This window comes from Plectrocnemia conspersa, unplaced genomic scaffold (genome assembly GCF_051122295.1).
Source record: "Plectrocnemia conspersa isolate PC_06_02 unplaced genomic scaffold, ASM5112229v1 ptg000001l, whole genome shotgun sequence".
NCBI classification, from domain to species: Eukaryota; Metazoa; Arthropoda; class Insecta; order Trichoptera; family Polycentropodidae; genus Plectrocnemia; species Plectrocnemia conspersa.
The window spans coordinates 13,215,377-13,236,826 of record NW_028277165.1 but is presented as its reverse complement, the minus strand read 5'-3'; the positions used below and the strand labels follow the sequence as shown (position 1 = coordinate 13,236,826).

Below are 21,450 nucleotides of genomic sequence, written 5' to 3'. Positions count from 1 at the left end.
TAAATGTTTTCTGAAAATTTACAACTTTCACCAAGTTGTATTATTATGCCAAAATAGTAATTTTTCTTACTCTACCAATATTGAGGAAAGAGTTAATGATGACAACGACAACTTGATAGAAATATAATTATTATGCTTACATACATATTTTACTTTGTATATTAATTTATTTTAAGTCACTCCTTTCTGTTCGACACATACACACTGAAAATATTACACAAATAATGCTGCATATGCTATTGTTTTATAATATCTATAAAATCCTTCTTATTTTAAAGTCACTAAATATTAAAAATTGCTACTTTGACTGACATGATTTTTTAAAACTTTATAATTCTTTAATTAATTTTAAACTGTATTAATGAAATAGAAGAAGTTAGATATCCACTCCTCTTAAAATAGTTTGGAGACCAGTGACCTAGAATAGCGCTCTCCGACTTGTTTTAGCTTACGGGGCCACATAAACGATAGTTATTTCTTGAATCAGTGATTTCATCAATTATAAATTATAAGAATCTTTTAATTTTAATTATATATTGCTTACATATAAATTTAATAATTTTAAATATGATTTTTTTTTAATTTTAATAGTAATATTTAAATGGTTTAATTAAAATATAGAGATGTAGAATTAAAGAAATTATAATAAATTCTACGTAAATGGCTAATAATATTAAAGAATTTATATTTGCCTAAATTAAAATTAATTTTAGTTTAAGAATTTGTAATTAAACTTTTCGCTCGGCCACAATAAATAATTGTTTATTTAATTATTAAAAAAACTTGAATTTCAATAATAATAGATTTTCACTTATGGTGCTTTCTAAAATGTTGTCACAAGAATTTTTTACCCCCCTCCTTATGTTACAAGATTTCATTGAGCCAGTCTCCTGTTTGTTTCACACTGTCACAATTTTGCTAGCCCCCCTCTAAACCTGTGACATAATTTATTATATAATAATTAAAATTTTAATAGAAATTATAATGATCGGGTACTTTTTTAGACGAAGAAAGTAATGTAAAATAGTCAAAAATAATAGCCAGCTACTACCTACTTATAAAAGTATATTTGTAGCCCTACTAAATTATTAAAGCTAGTAACAAAAAGCATGAATATCCGCGAAGAGACGTAAAGTCAAATAGTTCTAGCAAATAAATAATAATCAAGTTTTAAATAAAAAAATAAATGGGTATTTTTGCTATTGAAAGAATTATACGTATATAAATATAGATATACATGTCCGACATTTTTATTGTTATTGCCAAAATGAGCCGTAAAGAAGCTCTGTCAACTTTCATCCAGCAAATTCACGGACGTCCCGTCGTCGTGAAGCTCAATAGTGGCGTGGATTATCGTGGTAAGTCTAAATTAAGGTTAACTATGATATAAAATATATATTTATTCTAGTAAACAACTATACGATATACATAACCTCAATTTTTTCCGACCGGTATTGTTAAATAGTATAGTAGATCTTTATATTTTACGGTAAAAAATAGCATTTTACCTGGAATTAATTATTGAAACAGATATTGAGGCCACTTTAGTATCACCCCGCACCCAATTAAAAGTGACATTAACATACTATTTAATGACAAATATTTTATATTAAAATCTGTTAAAGAATATATTTGCACGTTTTACATTTATTAACGAAACTCATAATTGGACCAAAATATCAATACTTGATGGATTAAGTTGAATTGACGGTACGTGTAAATTTACAATTTTAAAATAGATTAATTCATGAATGTATATTAAGAATACTTTTTATTTAAGTTATACTCATAAATTGAAACACAATATTTAGTATAAATTAACTAATTATATTTGTCATTTTTAACTAACATATTGATTTTTATAGGTGTACTCGCTTGTTTGGATGGCTATATGAACATAGCATTGGAACAAACTGAAGAATATGCCAATGGACAACTGAAGAACAAATACGGAGATGCTTTTATACGAGGAAACAACGTTCTGTACATCAGCACTCAAAGACGACGTGTTTGATTTAATTTATAAATAATTTTAATTTTCTCATCATGTTAAATCCCAACATGTAAATATTTAATTTTATAAAAATAAATAACACAAATTAAAGTATAGAGCTGTATTTTTTATAATAATAAGCTTATATTTAAAACTATAATTCTCATATTTTTATGAATATTTAATTCAATATCTCATTATTATTATCTACATTCAATTTAAATATACGGTAATAATCGTTAATCTTCAATGGTCTTGCTTATAAAATTAATACTAATTTGAAGATTTGTCCGTATCAATATGTTACAATAATAAATACTATTTGATAAATTTTGATTTAATGAATTCCTTCCAAAGGCGAATATGTCTTGTATTGATACAATTCTGGACCACCATATCCATACAGAAGTTTTCCTTTGCCATTTTCATCATAGTATGGATATCTGTATTTTGGTCTGAAAAATATTTACATCACAATATTATTGATTATATACTATATGAGTAATTTTATTGTAAGAATATTACATGTATCTTATTTTAATTTATAATTATTTACCTTTCGAAATATTGAAAATTTGGTGCTCTCGGTGTTATTGTTGCTAGAGTCGGTACTGTGATATAAAGAAGGAATAATAGCGTCTGAAAGTAAAATAAATACTGCTTTAATAACTTTTTAATTAATTCCATATTCATATTTTTATTTTTCACGAGAAAATTGAGACAACGGTACAAAGCTTACTGATTATTTATATTGAGTTTTGTAATTAAATAACGCTCATTAGAAATTCTGGATGCCTGTCCAATTCTGTTCAAAGAGTCAGGTGAGTTTTTGGATATTATAAAAAATTCGAGAGATAAAAATAAAATGGGTATTTTAAACATACAAAGGTATTTAAATACGAAAGCTTGCATATAAAAACACGACTTAAAATTGTTAAAATTAATGAGATGTGTAGAAAACTTCAACGTAAACCACAAAATGTATAATATATGATATTTTATATTTCGACAAATGTTCATAATACGAAAGCTTGCATATAAAAACACGACTTAAAATTGTTAAAATTAATGAGATGTGTAGAAAACTTCAACGTAAACCACAAAATGTATAATATATGATATTTTATATTTCGACAAATGTTCATAATCATGTGTTAATCGCTCATTTGGTATCATTATTTATAGTTAACCATTTTTTAAATGTAAACCCCATTTTTTAAACAAATTAACAACTCTTAAACATGTTAAATGATAAGACAATGTCAAATCACATATTTTATAAAAAGTGTAATTAAACATAAAACAATATTTATTCGTAAACCAAGATTAAAAATTCTCACAATGGGCAACTTTGGTTGAAAAAAAAAGATTATCTTTTGGCTACCGTACGCTAAACAAGACGATGTTTCCTATGACCACTTTGAACGACTTTTCGAGAGAGATAAACATGCGTGATAAGACCTATATAAAAGATAGAAATCGTTTGCTTATCACACTTTTCTGAGTGCTTTCGAGGTACCCTCTCTTTCATCAGGCGCTAAAGAGAGCAACAGCTTATATCGGGTCGTCGGCCAAAGCAGAGTATAGTGCATTCCCCATTTTCTTGGCCTTGCAGCAGGGCTTCTTTAAGCCCTCAACTTGTCGCCAAGCTCTCGTCCTTAGCCGGTCGTCCCCATCGAAGACTTCACCTCGTTTAAGGTATCCTCCGAAGAACGACTCCATCGAGACATCCTGAGACTGCACCTTCACGAAACGAGTAAACAACAAGCGACGGAAAAACAGAAATAAATTAAGATACACAATCGAGTCGAAGACGACGCAGCTAGAAAATCTGCATCAATAGAGATGAGATCAAGACTACAAGAAGGAACTATCTACCCTTCCATCTTTTGCGTAATATGTTTATGTAATTGGTCCGTTCTGTGTGAAAAACGGGATATTTCTGACATTAAAATTAAAAAAAAAAGTTTTAATTTTTATCGTGAAATCACTATTTTTAATAAATAAACGTACAAATAACAATTGTTATTTAATTTCATTATATTTTTACTCCATCGTCATCTACATTTGCAACGTATAAATTCAGTTCGATTTTGACTGATAATTAAAAAGACAATTTCGGCCGGTCATTCTTTATTTGTAGATTCATACCGTAGGCAACGACCGTGAATGAATTCACGATTGCGAAATAAAATTGCGAGGAAAGTTAAACTTAGTACGCGCGCTTGGTCGCGTCACCATGAACGGACAACAACCAATAATTACATTTAAAATGGTCACAAAAAGTGAGAATGACTTCACAAAAACCATATTAATAATATTAACAAAAAATAGTTTTGCAATAATCACAGTGCACTATGTTATGATTCCGGTATGTGATTTCAATCTACGGAAATCCATCGAATTCAAACGTTACATAAAAGTGTTACAATCGAATCTGAATAATTTTCCACGCTCTATCGCTTTTATTCATAGTTATGTAAAAAGAGCCATTGAAATTGCGTAAAATTTTAGAAATTTTGTTGACCTTGTTGAAAGTAAGCTGTATTACCGAAAACCATTACCGAAAATCGATGGCCGCAATTAAAACGCTAAAAAGGTCAAAGAACAAAAAACCAGTTAAGCGCACTTTTCACAGTTAATGTGCACTTTTGAGTGCAAAATATGCGTTACTCGTACTTTGTATGAATCTTAAAAAATCTATAAAACATGATCACGTAGATTTTTTACGGAATAGGGAAGAAAATATCAAAATATATGTTTATTTTAAACAACTTACTAAGAGAAAACGAATGACCGCCATGATCGCGTCGACGTCGAGTGTCTCAACACTGACGTTCGCTTGCAGTCGAACAGGTTGAATATCAATGGAGGGGAAGTCAGGTGTTTTCAATTTTCTCCTTATTATTTTGCTGATCCTTAACATTAGTTAAGCATTTTTAAATATATGCAACCATCAAATAAACTAATTATCATGGAATAAAGTTTGTCCTAAAAAATAACAGATCCGAAAATTATTTAAGATGCCATCAAACAATTTTAATATTTTAACAAAAACCTTTCTTTAATCCTGCCATGAAACGTTCAAATAAAGATTAAAAACAAATCTTCAAAAATGATCGTGAAATATCTCGCTACGCGGTACACAAGTTTCAAATCGATAATTTTACGTTTTTGATAACTTTCGATAAATATATCTTGTAACAAAACACATTTGTTTATAAAATAATCATTCAGTAAGATACAGAAATACGTGTTAAATAAATAAAAAAGTCAAATTTCAATCCAATAATACATTGTTTAATAAAAGATAACTATAACGCACGTAAAGATTATAAATAAAACAAATATATAACTAAAAAATAATTCACATACAAGCATCATGGTGTAACTACTACATGGTAAATGTAATTAAATAGATACATTTATAGAATAGAGGTAAAAATATTCGTCTAGCAAACTTTCAAAGAAAATATAAATATAAAAAAATACGCCAGAATGGATTATTACTTTTTGTCTCAACCTTGAACACAGGGACGGCATTTGGGGGTACAGGTGGGGACATTTCCTCCCCCTCGAATTTGGCCAGAAAACTGCATTTCATTCAATAAAATACTATGAATCTTAATGATATCGAAATAATAAAAAAACGACGACTGACTGGAAATACTTTCCCCCCCCCTTGAAAAAAGCTGAAATGAAATGCCCCTGATACTAAACCAGAAATTTTCGGGTTATCTCTCCCGAAAATATTTTTTTAAATATGTCATTTCAGTAAAATAATACCGAAATACATTTTCACCGGTAGATATGCATATATTTTTTACATAATTTATGCTTTCAACTTTTCCACACGTGGTAATCGTAACCTTTGTCTATAAGACAAAATATTATGATTATACTTAATATTGCGCAAAAATTTTAATCAAGTTAACGTACTACTTATATAGGTATTAATGTTATTGTATATGTGAAGTTCTCTTACCGTGTTTGCGTCCGAAGATTACAATCGTTTCAGAAGCGGGTTGAACTCTGTATTCCGGACGTCGAGATGGACCAGGGTGAAGTCAAGCGTGAAGCGGTTGCTTCTTCGATCGTCTCCATCTATTGTTGGTCAGCCATTCAGCTGTTTTCGTGTTTGCACAAACTCATTGTTTAAAAAAAATTACACTTCGCAAATATGAAATTACTTATTTATTTTAATACAGAAACAATTTGTTAATGTTACACATTAAAAACACCTGATACTGAACGAAAGTGAAACTTGCACATAACTACTGATACACAATAAAATATGACTAAGGTGGGGAGTGGGGAATCACACTTTCACTTTTTCGACCATCCACTTGCTTATGCTTATCGTTTCTATCTAATGCTGTATTATAATATATCTATATTATACTGATCACTGTAAACATGGTTTTATTATATAAAAATGTATATGTTGTTTTGATTTGTTATTACATATATACGATAAATTATAAATATTAATTAAATAATAATAAAAAACGCATCCAATAAATTAGATTGTTTTATATTATATCATAAATATACAAGTCGCTATTTAAAAGCAAATTCTCACTATCATCCTTCTCTATACCATTAGCTTCCCTACGCCATAGAACAGATAAACATCAGATAATAAACATAAATTTAAGGGATTTTAAAAAGTCAAGAACCATTAAAATGAAATGCCTTTATAATATTTGTAAATAATTAATATGAATAAAAATCAGATAAATATGAAAATTTTAATAGTATTTCACATTTTCCATATGTTCGAGGGATCACAGAAAAGTTTGGGTAAGTCCTTTCCAAAAAAGGTGTTAAAACAATTTTTAAATCTTATAATAAAATATGTACCATTTTACCGAATAGGAAAGACAAAATTTAAAATGAATCAGAAGGAGAATATCAAACTTCACATGGTAGGTATAACAAAAATTACATCAGTTATAAAAAAGCAATCTAAAATTTTTATGAAAAATTAGCTTTGCCAAACCATATTTTCGATTAAAATTATCATATAAATGTTGATACAACCAAAACATTAAGGCAAAATAAAAACCCAATTGTTAAAAATTATAGAGAAGCAATATAAATATAAAAAAAATTTAGCAATAAAGAAAAGAGACGACGCAAAATCAATTTCAAAGACTTCGTTACAAGTTTAAACCAAGCTAAATTAAATTATAATAAAATACATACAAACAAACATTTCAAAAATAAGTTATAAAATCACACAATAGAGTATAATACAATATATTAACAATAAATTTCAATCTTATCATATTAATGTTCGCAATAATCACCGAACTTATAATATATGTACAATATAATAATGAATTGATAAATAAAACAATAATATTTTTACACCCAATTTATTTCATCACTCTTAAAATAAAAACGTTTTAAAAATGTACGGTTAACATCTTTAACACTAACATTATACAAGTCCGTAACACCTTTTTGTTCGCTGTTTTTCTTTATAAAAAGCTTGTAATTAATTTTCTCTAACCCAGATTCTTGAGAACACTGTACGCCTTCGTTGAATAAAGCGGACTTTGAAACAAAATATGACGGTTTAGTATACACAATGACCGGCTTATACTCCTTTATGAGAACTTGCAAAGATCTCAATATTTTTTTCAAGTATAAATCCATTTTAAATATACTTTTACCGTTTAATCTATCAGACCAATAAAATGCAGATATGGTATCAACAACCACCATAGCTAAATCAGCTTTAGCTGCAAACATTCGTTCCACTGACTTCATAGTGATAAAAAGATTGCTTGAGTCATATACTTGCATTATATATACTAGATTCAACGAGTTTTCAACTATAGTTTTAATACTGTCTTCATCATAATTGGATCTCAGTTTTAATTTGAAACGTAGCATTTTAGCCAAAGTTGAAACATCAAAGTGTCCATCGGTTATTATTATAACTACCGATGCATTCTTTCCACCATATTTAGCCGGTAATATAACGTTAGATATAAGATCGCATAGTATTGCATTTTGAGGCGCGTCGTTTTCATAACTTATTTCTATTACTTGTAATGGAAGTGGTCCGTCCGGAAACAACTGTGGATGCAACGACACCAGAGATGGAGGATGTGTTAAACGAGCGAACAATTGTAAGCCAGATTCTACTAAACACGAATAATTCATATTTTTCCTTGATCTAAAATTTGAAACAGAGATTTAAAAAATAAAATATACCAAGTAATGTAACGAAATTGTTTATACTTTTTCTTAAATATATAGTATTTGTATATAAATATGTGTATATTTTATAAATAAGTATTTTTTATATAAATATTCGTATTTGTATATTTTAAACGGGTGCGACAGAAAGCTGTCAAATTTGACGTTTGACTTTTAAAACAAAATGGCGCAATATTTGTTGGCCATAGCAGTATATACTATCAGGCTGAAATTTATGAAATGTCAAAAGAAGGTAAATGCTAAAAACATGGGTATTTTAATTTAATTTTTATACAAGGCAACTCATTAAAAATTGGACAATGATTGTTGTTTCTATTTTATTTCTCTAAAAAATAATTTTACTATTTACTTTAATATTTAATTTAACTTGTACGTTCATAAATTCGTTATTATTTAGTTTTACCTATATAACTATAGTTTAATTAAAATCACGAATATTACAAATAAAAAGCAAATCATAAAATATTGTTTTATAATAACTAACGGATCGTCAAAATGAAAGGCGTTCCTTATTATAACAAATCAGAGCATCTTGGAAGATTTATGTTTATTTCAGTAATATTTTGTAAACCGTCCAATATTTTATCGTCAAAGTTCATTACTTTCGGCGTCGACTGAGTAGCGGGTTTAGTGTTAATGAATTTAATGAAAAAGTGCTAATCGAACGCACGGTAGAGCAATTCATAGAAGGCCGTTGGGGAACATTTAACATCAACGCACTCGCCCACTCGATTCCAGTCCATACATAAAAGTAAAATATTCAATAAATCAAAATTTACACAATTTCCAAAAAAAGCTAATCGCTCACGCATTCCACCTAATTCGTAATTATGCTATTTTCATTTACACTTAACTTTATCATTAGCGCCGAGTGATAATTATCTTCTGGCACTGATGTGAATTCGCTCTTAATTACAAAGTAATTATTTACATTAGTATAAATTAAATCTAACTTGTCACCAAAATTATTATTGACACAATTTATTTGATTTTAATTAAAAATATTACTTATTAAAGTTGTGTTAATATTGGCGCCAACGTTCGTAGATAAATTAAAATCGCTCAAGGTGATACATTTTTTCTGCAAAACATATTCAGACTCCGTCGAAAAAACGCGGCAGGGACGTCTTATAGTTGATTCGACAGTAAGTAGAGCACGCATAAACGATTGAAGCTCGTTTCATCTCTACGAGGATCCAGAAATGTTCTCCGTCAGCATCGAAATGATCAAGCTTGCGCGCATCATGTAGTGTCATCACAGAAAACAACCGTTCACCACTTGCATTGCAAATGAGTATAGCCAACCCCTGCCCCCCTTCCAAATGACGTCCCTGTTTAGTATTCACGTCAAAAGCAATAAAATCGCGCCATCGTAAAAGAAACGCTTGGTTATTTAGTGCTCATATTAAGATTTTTATAAAAATTTTAAGACTTACAATAAGTGAGAATCGAATGAAACATATCTAAACCGAATTTTGACCAATAGGAGAGCGCAAAAAACAATTATCCCTTCTCAGAAGTTAAGCTTCCACGTCAAGAGGAATAAAATCGTACCATAGCCGCTGCAGTAGCACTGCAGCTGCATCGACACGATTTTATTGCTTTTGACGTGAATTTTTGCCTTCTGAGAAGTGATAATTATTTTTGCACCCTCCTATTGACCAAAATTCCTTATATCAGAAGTCCGTAGTAATATCGGTAAGGATAGTTATTACTTTTTTTTTAAATAGTGTAATATGCAAGTGCAGATCAACTATGGAGCAATATGTGAGATGCGACGTCTGTCTGTACTTATTCTACCACTTATTTTTCTCTGGGAAATGAGTTGGCTTAGCTTGTATTTAGTATGGTTAGCTTTCGATTTAAACAGCAAATACACGTTTCGAAACTGTTATGCTTCCACTTCACTCTCCGAAAGTAGGCGACAGTTGGCCAAGGACGGGAAATATAATGTGAAAATTCGGGCTTACTTCGGTCGAGCTCGGTTGTCCCCGCGCTAAAATCTCTCGCAAGTTCTCCGAGGTCACCGCGAACGGGAGGAAAACTGGGGGTAATTTTGGTCGAGGCGGCCGACTTCGTCGCCTCCAAAAATTCCCTCGCTTTCCGAAGTTAATACCCGAAGACGCTTCGAGCGCGAGCGGCGAGATACTTCCCCTTTCGCTCTCTCGCGTGACGAGAGAGAGAGAGATAGAGATGGTTTATCGCAAACTGAGATAGAACGATTCAATTTTAATATGGGCGTCTTCACGATCGCGCCACTGTTTGGTATTTTTGCCCGATCTGGACGGCCAAAAGTATTTCTCCACTTTAGTTGATTCCATAAGTGCTCTTAGTCAAATATATAATATTATAAGTGCTAAAAAATACAATTATTTAAAGTATTTCTTTAATTGTAGGCCCGAGGAATAGGAATTCCGTGTTGAACGGTCGTGCGAATATCGCCGCGTAGCGTAAAAAAAAATTGTATATGTCACAAATTTGCTGTTTTTTATTAAGAAAAAGTATTTGACTAGCATTTTACCATACTCGGTATCGTTTTTTTAAATATGTATATATTTAGTCATTCCAAACAAATTTTTATTTTATTTCATTAGTACGCGATCCACAATTTGACGTTTACTGATTTTACCACGGTAACCATATTATTAAAAAATTACAATCATTACAAAACTGTATTTTAAATTTGACGTTAACATTTCTTTAATTGTAGGCCCGAGGAAGAGGAATTCCGTGTTTAACGGCCGTGCGTAGCGTAATAAAAAAATTTAGCCGCGTAGCGTAAAAAAAAAAATTGTATATGTCACAAATTTGCTGTTTTATATTAAGAAAAAGTATTTGACTAGCATTTTATCATACCCGGTATCGTTTTTTTAAATATGTGTATATTTGGTGATTCTGAACAAATTTTTAGGTCGTAACTTTCGCGACTAAGCCCCGTCCCATTTTTAAGAATAATACATTTTTAAGGTATGCAATGTGTTAAAAACCGCAAAAATCCGCAGTCAATTTTGCATGTATCATAAAGAGAAAGACCTAAGCTATATATTGTATATAAAATCTCAATTCAGCAAATTGACTTTCCATACTTTTCCTTAAAAAATAATAGAAATTATTCATTAGTTGCACACTTGAACGTTTCCTGTTTATTATTTATTAGTGACAGTGAAGCCTCGATTCAACATAAAATGTCTTATTTACTAACATTGATCTATTCCGGTGCATTGCAATCATCCACCATCTCCTTTTTCTCCATTTGGCTTTAATTTTTTTTGTGTTTAAAACACGCACGTAGTTATAATACGCGAGGTTGAGAAGCGTGCACGCGTATGAAATTCCCGGCTGTGCGAACGCTATTCGAAAAACTGCGACCTTGACCGACTTCGGTCGAACTTCCACTAGGACAACTTTCGGAGAGTGAAGTACAGGTATTACATTTATTTTTATAGACATTTTAGAGCAGATTATAATTTCACTAGTGCCTATTAGTTGAATAATATTTTCGCTAGTAGAAGTATATGTATATCTACTGGGGAAAATGTATTTAGACTTCTAGTGAAAATATAACTTCATTAAAAATACATACCCGCTGTAACATTTATACATCGCACGTAAATAAATAATGATAAGTATGTAAATTTATATTTATTACCACATAAGAAAAAATTGAAACCATATCATTTTCCTAGCACCTGCTAGATAAATTATATTTTTACTGGTAAAAATATATATCTACTAGTGAAAATGTATTCCAATATAATTTTACTGAAATGAAATATTTAAAAAAATATTTTTGGGATAGATTTGTGACTGTTTTTTATAGATTTTCATTTAAGGATAACCTAAGAATTTCTTGTTTAGAATCAAGGACGTCATTTCAACTTATTTAATATTTTTATTTCAATAAGATACATAGTATTTAATTATATGATATACATTTTTCTGGCCAAATTCAACGGAGGGCAAATGCTCTCACTTACTCCCCAAATGGCGTCTCTGTTGATATGTATAAAGTAATCTTAAATCAATTGCAATATTGAAAAATATTGGTTCGAGATTAAGTTGTATTATTTTATTTAGCAACTGTATATGTAAAATGTTTGTAACTTCAATTTTAAATGTAATATTTCTTCGGATAACAGCTCACCAAGATCATCGCTATTTGTTTATTAGTTTTTTACCTATTTCCGGATCTCGTTGTTATTCAAGTTCTGATATTACCAGATGAAATAGAATGCATTGCTTTTTTATTTTTCTGAATCAAATCCAGTTGTAAAATTACCCATAATACATTCTATAAAAATATTAAATTAATTTAAATCAGCTAAATTCAGATCGTGTACCTAAATTTACTGCTACTAATTTTCGTTCGTTGAATATTTCCTCCCATGTCAAATATTTTTTAAAAATCCATTTCAAATAAATACAATATGTCGCTTTGAAGTATAATGTTTATTGTCAAAGTACTTCTTAGGAAGTGGGTGCTTTTGAATGCAAGGTTCCGCTCCTTTTATTTATTGTATGTATAAAAAAAGGCTAAAGGAACTTATACTTGAAATGCATACATCTCAAACAACTAGTTTAGTTCAGGTTCGTTTTTACTTTTTTAGGCCTCGGGAATTTATCCCTCGGCAGGCCTGGGCGGGATGCTGTTGAGATTTTGTGAAACCGGGAAAATCATGATAAAACCAGGACTATTTCTGAACACAATGTTGCTACGAAAATGTCTGATTTGTATTTTTTTATTTAACCAAAAGCATTGTGAAGTATTAGATTTATTTTATAAAATATTGTTTAATTAACTAGTTAAATATTTATTTGTAAATAATTCAAGTCTTTTAAATAAAAATATATTTATTTATAACATTAACAATGCATCGATTTTAATAAAAACAAAACCATTTCACCTAATACATACATTATTCATCGCATTATAATGAAAATTTTCTAATCATATTTCATTTTTAACTATTGTATCACAATCTCAATTCCAAAATATATCTATATAGCTACAAGCTTATTGCATCGCGAAATTGAATACAAATAATTAGTGTCTAATTACCATTGTTGTCACCAGAAGCTCGGCGCATAGGTAGATAATAAAAAAATAAGTGATAAGCCCGCTCAAAAAAATGCAAAACATTATTATCTAAATGTTGGAACAAACAACATACGGGTGTGTACAAGTCTCTCAATAAACGGAAGTGTTATCAGTGAGTTATCACCGCGTCAGCCAAAGGGCAAAACGTTAACATTAAAATAAATATTTGTTCAAGTCATTTCAATAACATACACACACACATAATAAGATATTCTGTAAAAAAAATAGTGTAAAATATGCAATCGTAATATCGTAGAAAATGCATAAGCGGAAATGTAAGAATACTTTATAATTGCAACTCTGACACGATTTTTTTGTACTCCTACAATTTAGATAGTCAATCTTGACAAACGACGAGAGCTTCTTCCCTCTCTTCGAGCAACTCTTTGCCGGTGGCGTCTAACATCTTCCTGGCGAATTCGCTCACAGCTAAGCCTTGGACAATCTTCCAAGTCTTGTTGCCGATCGTGACCGGGAAGGAGAATACCACGCCCTCGGGGCAGCCGTAAGATCCATCGGAAACCACTCCCATTGAAACGTACGCTCCTGAGGGAGTTCCACACCACCAATCCCTCATGTGATCACTAGCTGCCTTGGCTGCGGACATAGCTGATGACATTTTTCTGGCAGCGATCACGGCCGCCCCTCTCTTCTGTACGGTCTCGACGAAGCTTCCCTTGATAAAGCCGTCGTCGTTTATCGCGTCGGCCACCTTTCGCTCCTTGCCGTCGATCGTCACAAGAGCGCTGCTAGCATCTGGGAATTGAGTTGAAGAGTGATTACCCCAGATTATCACATTGCGCACTTTAGCAACGGCTACGCCCAATTTAGCTGATATTTGTGCTTGAGCGCGGTTCTGATCTAGTCTGGTCATGGCGGTGAAGTTCTCCTTTGGAATAGAAGGGGCGTACTTGGAGCAAATTAATGCGTTGGTGTTAGCCGGATTACCAACTACGAGCACCTGAAATTCAAGTAAATAATTTGATTTATCGATATTTTCAACCCAATTGAACAGACTGTAAACTGTAATAGACATACTTTAACGTCTTTTTTAGCGCATTTGTCGAGGGCTTCTCCTTGGACTTTGAATATTCTGACGTTGGCCGACAGAAGATCCTTGCGTTCCATGCCTTGCTTGCGAGGCATGGAGCCGACTAAAAATGCGGCCGATACATCTTTGAAGGCCACCTCCGGATCGGCCGTGGGCACTACGGCCGACAGCAGAGGCAACGCGCAATCGGCGAGCTCCATTACTACTCCCTGCAAAACTTCCATCATGGGGGCGATGTCAAGGAGGTGCAGGACCAAAGACTGATCGCGACCGAACACTTCGCCGGAGGCGATCTGGTACAACAGCGAATAAGCGATCTGCCCGGCTGCACCGGTTACAACGACTCTGATCGGTTCGGCCTGTAATTGTGTAATTAGTGACATGTTCTCGAATTTGGTAACAAGCAAAGGTCAATTCAATGACAATGACAAATTATTTATTAAAGGCTAAAATTAAACTATAAGCGTGGAAGGTGATGCTATAAATCTTACCATTTTGTTTCGTTGGTGCGTTTAATGCGGCAATACGGCAACTCAATGCGCGCAACCCCTAGGAAGTCTCGATACAAAGTGCCAAGGCACTGAGGGTCGAATATAGAGCAGGCGGGTCGACGTCGACAAGCGTGTGTTGCCAGAAAGTAAAAACAAATTTCAAAAGCAGAAACAACTCTTGGCTAAATTATGCAATATTGGTTCGAAAACTTGCTAAATAAAAATATTTTTAATAAATTTATTAATTATAGAATTAATAAATTAAAAAACGTCACGTTTTATTTCATACAGTAAAGCAGGAATCGTCATTCAAAAAGCAGAGACATCTGTTAGCACAATTATGCAATATATTAAAGGAAAAATTTTTTCAAACTACATATTTGCTAATTGTTAATAAAAACTATTTATATCGATTGACTTATTCTAGGACTAGCGGTCCCGGCAAGTTTCGCTTTTGCTAAATTTCAATATCGAACTTCAATTGAAGACTTCCTTTTAAAAAGTAGATATGTATGTCCATAAAACCAAATTTTACAAGAGAGCAAAAACACTATTTTTCTTCTTTATTTTTAAAAAATTCCTAATCTTATATTTTTTACATTTAGAAATACGATACATAAAAAGAATAACAAAAGAAAAAAATTAAAAGGTGTACAATAAAAATAATAAAAAATAAAAACCGACGTGGACATCGCACATTTTCAGTCGAGCAACTGGACATGTTTCGTTTTTACGATAAACAAAAAATATTTTTTGTTACTACTTGATATGCCTTCACTGTTTTGTTTCACAAACTTTCGATTATTCTAAATTTTCATAAAACTGTTTATTTATAGGAGTTTAGAAGTAGTTAGTTAATATTAGAAAATCTTTTTTTTGCTGCTTTAATTAGTACCGGTTTAAAATACAATGGGGAAAAAGTAAATTGTTTTAGTAAATGATATTCCGAAAATCATATTAAAGATTTGCCTTTTGTCTAAAAACGAAACAGTCCAAGCACTTTTCGATAAAAACAACGATGTCCAGCACGTTTCGTATTTTTATTATAAAAAGACTTGTTTGCTAAATTTTTCTTTTAACTTTTGTATAAACGATACATTGTCTTTTGTATAAACGATTCTAAATTTTTGTATAAACGATACATGGGTTTACTTGGAACCACCTAAATGGTATTATGTATATATTTATTAAGCCGAAAAAATAATTTTTATTTTATAAATTTAAAATAAAATAAATATAATATAATATAACAAATTTCACATATTAATCTCCTATGTTGTAACTGCATTCCCTATATATAAACACATATACATATAATTAAATGGATACTAAAATTGTTGATTTAGTGATCTAACGTCTACCTACCTTAACTTTGTCAATACATAAAGGTTGCTGCTTTTACATCTGGCAGGGTGTGAGTTAGCACACGGACTATTCTTTTGGTGTGAGGAATCATTGGGTTTTGGGCGTTTGATGGACAACATTTTTTCGAGGTCGAGGTTTCGAGGAAAAGAGACCATATGTAAAGCAATAAGAACTATCGATTGGAGCAATAAACCCATTTTCGAAAAAATTGGACAAATCTAGTTTTTAAAAGGAAGTCTTCAATTGTATTTATTTAATTCATATATGTATATTCTATTTTACAATAGTAATATATAAAAGACGCATTACAATAATATTTAAAGTGTAAGTGAATGATTTTTTTGCAAAAATGAAGCCATGTTGGCCCATTCGGGTGAGGTGTCGAGAGTTCACAGACATGTTCGAATTTGACTTCTTACAATTTGTGAGTTCTCGGCTGGAGAGACGTAGCTTTCGCTATTGTTTCAAGAGACGTGTTGCATTCCCCCGCGAAGGAGAAAGAACGGTTTATATGGTTATCGGATTTAATCCAACGACAATAAATCTACGCAATAGTTGTATAAATACCCCTATATTGTACATTTCCATTGGCCGGTCTTAAGGTCACCGGCCCGACCTTACCCAAACGGCCGCGGACTCCGCAACAAATTGTTGTTGGAAGTTGTATATATACAGACTTTGTGAAGAGATTCTGTTTGCGAAACACATTTTATTATTTTATAAATTTAACACAAAATATACAATCAAAATAAAGTATACATCCTATTTAAAATACACTAAAAAATCGTATTAACAAATAAAAATAAAGTATGTAGTGCATTTTTAATCAGTAAAAATGATATATACACGCAACTCTCATACAAAATATGAAGTGGGTATTGAAAGCACGTGCTTCCATCTAGTGTCAATAAAAAGCAAAGCAATATAATAATACAAATATTATTATATCTATTAAGAGATGTCACTACAATCGCTGAATAATTTGTCTAGCTAGCCAAGTTTTAACTATTTTTTTAATTTAATTTAAATAAATTATTATATATTATTATTAAAATATTTTATTATTTTCCTTACAAATTTAAATAAAATATTCACCAGGTGATTGTATAAAAAATATAAATTAGGCACGTAGCTATTAAAATAATATTATATTCACAATTATCGTAAAAAATATAAAGTGAAGAAGTTCTTGGAGCGAAAATGTAGTCCGAGTGTCGAGGTGCAGTAGAATCAGTGGTGTCACCCTCGGCCTAAGGTCTTCATAGGTTTCCGGAAACATGTTAAAAATCAAAAATTCAAAAAAATTTTGTGATTTTTGTTAAAAATTGCATTTCTACAAATATTTTAAAATTATTTTCGACGATTACAACCTTGAAAACAAGATATAGTGGTAGACCAGTGCTTCCCAAACTTTCGACATCTGTGTACTCCTTCTATAATTTTTGTAGCACTGAGTACCCTTTGTTGAGAAAAAAAATTGCAATTAAGAAAAAAAAATTTCCGTTTTTTGTACATAAACAAAATAATAATAAACGAAAAATAAAATTCATTCATAATAAAATATAAATAAAAGTTATATTATAAATAACATTCATTATAATCACTGAGATGGATGAAATTGTTTATGTTGAGACGATAGTTCATCATAATTTGGCTTCTTGATTATTAATTTTAATGTGAGCTGCGGTTCCACGTTCAAAAGCCTATTTCTTTTTTTGACTTAATGTCTACAAATGGTGAAGAAGCAACTTCACATAGATATGAAGTTGTAAAAGACAATATGTACATATTTCAGGACTTTCTCTGTTAAAACTGGATATACATTTTTCAAGAATCCGTCAGAAGCTAATTCCAACAATTGCACTTCTTCTGCATGCGATAAACCTTCTGGCATGGATGTTGTAATAATATTGAACGAATATCTTATCCATTCAATATTTTTGTTTAAATCAGGAAAACAGTTTTTCGGACCCAATTGTAAATTCTCTGAAAGCTTTATACATTTCAGAATGTCAGCACCAATTTTGATAGCCGAACTTGTTATAAACTCACGAAGAGAGGGAAACGAGTCCACTTCTCCATTACCAACTCTCTTTAGCCACAAATTTAAATTTGCCATGGTAGCGTTCACTTTATCTTGAACGTGAAACAATGAAATTTCTTTGACATGTAACGATAAGTTGAGACAATTTAAAACATAGAATATATCTGCTAAGTATGCCAATTTACAGAGCCATTTCCAGTCATGTAAACAGTTTCTCAGCTCATAAGAAAAACTCGAAGTTCATGTCTAAGTTCAAATAATCGGTTTAGAATTTTCCCTCGAGATAGCCAATGAACATCGGTATGAAAAAGAAGCTGAGAATGACTATTTCTCATTTCTTCACACGTTTGCGAAAAAATCGTGGATTCAAAGGACGGTCTTTAAAGCAGTTAACGATTTTCACGCTTTCATCCAGAACATCAGATAGATCAGCGGGCATCTTTCGTGTTGCCAAAGCCTCTCTGTATATGTAGCAATGTGTAGATATGACATTTGGGGTAACATTTTAAATTCTTGCAACGAGCCCTTTATTAATTCCGACCATATTTTTTGCTCCGTCTGTGCTTATTCCAATCAATTTTGTTCTCTTGCATAAATTTATTCATAACATTAAAAATATCTTCTCCTGTTGTGTAACCTGATAAAGGCTGGCAAAATAAAAAGTCGTCATGAATTTATTGATCTTTTTCGTATCCAACAAAAGCCATAAGATTTGCAAAATTCGCAATATCAGTAGACTCATCGATTTGTAATGCATAATAACGACTTTAAAAAATATCAGGCAATAACATCTGTTTTACATTATTAGACATATCAATGGTCCGTCAATGAAATTTGAAAGGGGAAGACGGTCAAAAGTTCGTTTTGCCTTATCTTCTATCAGTACTTTTGTCATTATTTTGGCTGCAAGCTTAATTAAAGTTTCGCCAATCGTCTCCGTTGCACTGTATTTCGAAATTAAAAGCGACACGCGATACGAAGCTTCCAAGGTTTTTTGATTGTCACCTCCTGTCAAACCCCGCATTACTTTTTGAGGTTGATTTAAATTCTTAAATTTGTTTTCAAAAATATCGATTGATTTATCTTTGTACTGATTGTGGTTTGTCTCAAAATGAAGTCTTAAGTTGGATGGTTTCATACTTTAATTTGTTAGATTTTCAGCACAAATGACGCAATGTGGAATAGGCTCTTTTTCATCTCCAGTCCATGAGAATCCAAATCAAAGATATTCTTTACCGAACTTGCGAGTTTTCTTTACTTTTTTCTTAACAGGTTTTTTCGGAATTGAATGTGGTTCACCCTCGTTAATTTCATTATTTTCTGTTAGTTGATTGTTACTACAATCTTACTCTTTCTTTATCTCAATCGATCTCTTTCTTTCTATACTCAATCTATCTCTTTCTTTCGGTTTAAAAGTCTTAGATTTCAACAACTGATCCATAATCTTGAACATTAGGGATAAAAATTATACTTAGTATGAATTATTAAGATCAATGGGGCTTACTGAAGTTCATAACAAACGTACTCTTACCATAGTCTTCCCGTACCCCTTACCCCGTACACCCCGTAGACAATCGAATACATAGCAGGTAGGAGAAGGACCTTATGTGTAAGCGAAGTTTGCTGTTAGCCATTCAATGTGAACTGCACTTATAGTCCTTCCCAGTAAAAAGTCATAAACTTTATTGTCCAAGTTGTGGGAATAATGGAACCCGAAAACAAGTCGAATTTTTTTTCAAACATGCAGATTTACTTCATCTTGCAGTTTAGCATGTTCTTTGAAGTAAAACAGACGTATTTTTATTTCGGTTTTCTTGATTGAACTGCTACTTTATTTTTATTTATTAAGATTTTTGGCGACGGAAGGAGACTGGTGGCAATTAGACACAGGTTTTTTAGGTAAAAATAAATATGCCTAAGAATACCGTTTACTACAACCGTGAATATACGAATTTGCTTTGTCTACATACGTTTCGTTGAATAATTTATATTGTTATCTTATATTATATTAGAACAATTATATATAAGATACTTATATTTTTAATTATTAAATATTAAATATTATTATTTATATTACATTATTGTATCAAATAATATAGTATACTTATAGCTATGACATGTTTTAAAATATGGTAGGAAACTAATTTGTAATACAACTAAAAACATTTAAAAAATAATCACTCGGAGCTAAACCGATGTGTATTCCGGAACGAAAAAATAACGGTTCTATGCCCCACAAATAACTCAATAATCTTAAATTATGAGTGTAAAAATTTTCGTGGGACATAGGCATATCATGCGATGTTAGGCGTTTTAGTCTAACCCTAGGGCCTCACTACATCTGCATACTTAATTCAACAAAGTTCAAAATGTGCTGTAGATTGTTGTTTTGGTCAGATCTTCAATTGTTTGAATTGATTTTGGATTTGAACCTGCAAAATAGATGCACTTTTACATCGTTTTTGAAAAAGAAGACAGAATTTTGGACCATATAATATGTGCTGCAGCTGCTGTACGTGATCTGCGCTTTCGTGGAGTTTTATCTTACACTTTATTTATATCTTAAAATATGTTTTAACAAATTTATTCTTCCTTTTATATTTGATCCTCAATATTAAAGTTATATACAATATTATAATTTGTTTGTTTATTTTTATATTTGATCATGTCTAAAATAAAAAATATTAGAAATAAATTATGTATCATTTATTTTGATGACTCCGCAACAGCTGCTTTAAATTTATTTGAATTAGGTTTTCATTATTATTTTCTTCAATAAAGGCTCAACAAATTGAGTCCCGGCCAGTGGCGTAGCTATGGGGGGGCGGGCCGCCCCGGGCGGCACTTGCTTGGGGGCGGCATATTCGCAATGGGATCATCTAGTGTGGTCCTTAACCCTGAATGTACTAATACATAAACCCACGAATAACAAGAGTTAAATAATAACCAATTTATTATTTTAAGAAATGCCGATTTTATGACCCTGCAAAAATTGTATGGGGGGGGGCGGCAATTTCAAGGATCACCCTGGGCGGCACATACCCTAGCTACGCCGCTGGTCCCGGCACCTTTTTTCTGTCTGTCTGTAGCACTACACAATGTAGTGTATAGGTACGTCTACAGTTAAAACTAATCTACTATTGAAGTTGAAAGATATGTGGATATACACATTCA

General features: G+C 31.4%; 4 protein-coding genes across 4 annotated transcripts; 1 reads left to right on the top strand and 3 right to left on the bottom strand.

The window, feature by feature from the left end:
- The first annotated feature begins 1,222 nt into the window (after positions 1–1,222).
- On the top strand, positions 1,223–2,107 carry LOC148238913 (U6 snRNA-associated Sm-like protein LSm6). The gene is made up of 2 exons (XM_088205809.1): positions 1,223–1,358; positions 1,866–2,107. The coding sequence occupies exons 1-2, from the start codon at positions 1,238–1,240 to the stop codon at positions 2,012–2,014; spliced, it is 270 nt and encodes an 89-aa protein (XP_088061935.1). The 5' UTR covers positions 1,223–1,237; the 3' UTR covers positions 2,015–2,107.
- LOC148238912 (uncharacterized) lies at positions 2,100–4,986 on the bottom strand. The gene is made up of 3 exons (XM_088205690.1): positions 4,773–4,986; positions 2,550–2,632; positions 2,100–2,448 (listed from the first exon to the last, which is right to left on the bottom strand). Exons 1-3 carry the CDS (start codon positions 4,917–4,919, stop codon positions 2,331–2,333), a joined length of 348 nt encoding a protein of 115 aa, XP_088061816.1. The 5' UTR covers positions 4,920–4,986; the 3' UTR covers positions 2,100–2,330.
- A 2,372-nt stretch (positions 4,987–7,358) lies between these two features.
- On the bottom strand, positions 7,359–8,382 carry Xrcc2 (X-ray repair cross complementing 2). Its single transcript, XM_088205576.1, has 2 exons — positions 8,249–8,382; positions 7,359–8,183 (listed from the first exon to the last, which is right to left on the bottom strand). The coding sequence occupies exon 2, from the start codon at positions 8,168–8,170 to the stop codon at positions 7,364–7,366; it is 807 nt and encodes a 268-aa protein (XP_088061702.1). The 5' UTR covers positions 8,171–8,183; positions 8,249–8,382; the 3' UTR covers positions 7,359–7,363.
- Positions 8,383–13,060: 4,678 nt separating this feature from the next.
- Mdh1 (malate dehydrogenase 1) lies at positions 13,061–15,005 on the bottom strand. The gene is made up of 3 exons (XM_088205465.1): positions 14,868–15,005; positions 14,364–14,735; positions 13,061–14,286 (listed from the first exon to the last, which is right to left on the bottom strand). Exons 1-3 carry the CDS (start codon positions 14,868–14,870, stop codon positions 13,663–13,665), a joined length of 999 nt encoding a protein of 332 aa, XP_088061591.1. The 5' UTR covers positions 14,871–15,005; the 3' UTR covers positions 13,061–13,662.
- Positions 15,006–21,450: the final 6,445 nt, after the last annotated feature.

What these genes read in the sequence shown, in the direction of transcription:
- LOC148238913 (XM_088205809.1), top strand. Translation starts at nt 1,238, where the DNA reads ATGTCCGACATTTTTATTGTTATTGCCAAAATGAGCCGTAAAGAAGCT. An exon ending in TAGTGGCGTGGATTATCGTG is followed by an intron (nt 1,359 to 1,865) that starts GTAAGTCTAAAT and finishes TGATTTTTATAG; the next exon opens with GTGTACTCGCTTGTTTGGAT.
- LOC148238912 (XM_088205690.1), bottom strand. Translation starts at nt 4,919, where the DNA reads ATGTTAAGGATCAGCAAAATAATAAGGAGAAAATTGAAAACACCTGAC. An exon ending in CGGTCATTCGTTTTCTCTTA is followed by an intron (nt 2,633 to 4,772) that starts GTAAGTTGTTTA and finishes TTTTACTTTCAG; the next exon opens with ACGCTATTATTCCTTCTTTA. An exon ending in AATTTTCAATATTTCGAAAG is followed by an intron (nt 2,449 to 2,549) that starts GTAAATAATTAT and finishes AATATTTTTCAG; the next exon opens with ACCAAAATACAGATATCCAT.
- Xrcc2 (XM_088205576.1), bottom strand. Translation starts at nt 8,170, where the DNA reads ATGAATTATTCGTGTTTAGTAGAATCTGGCTTACAATTGTTCGCTCGT.
- Mdh1 (XM_088205465.1), bottom strand. An exon ending in GCGCTAAAAAAGACGTTAAA is followed by an intron (nt 14,287 to 14,363) that starts GTATGTCTATTA and finishes CTTGAATTTCAG; the next exon opens with GTGCTCGTAGTTGGTAATCC.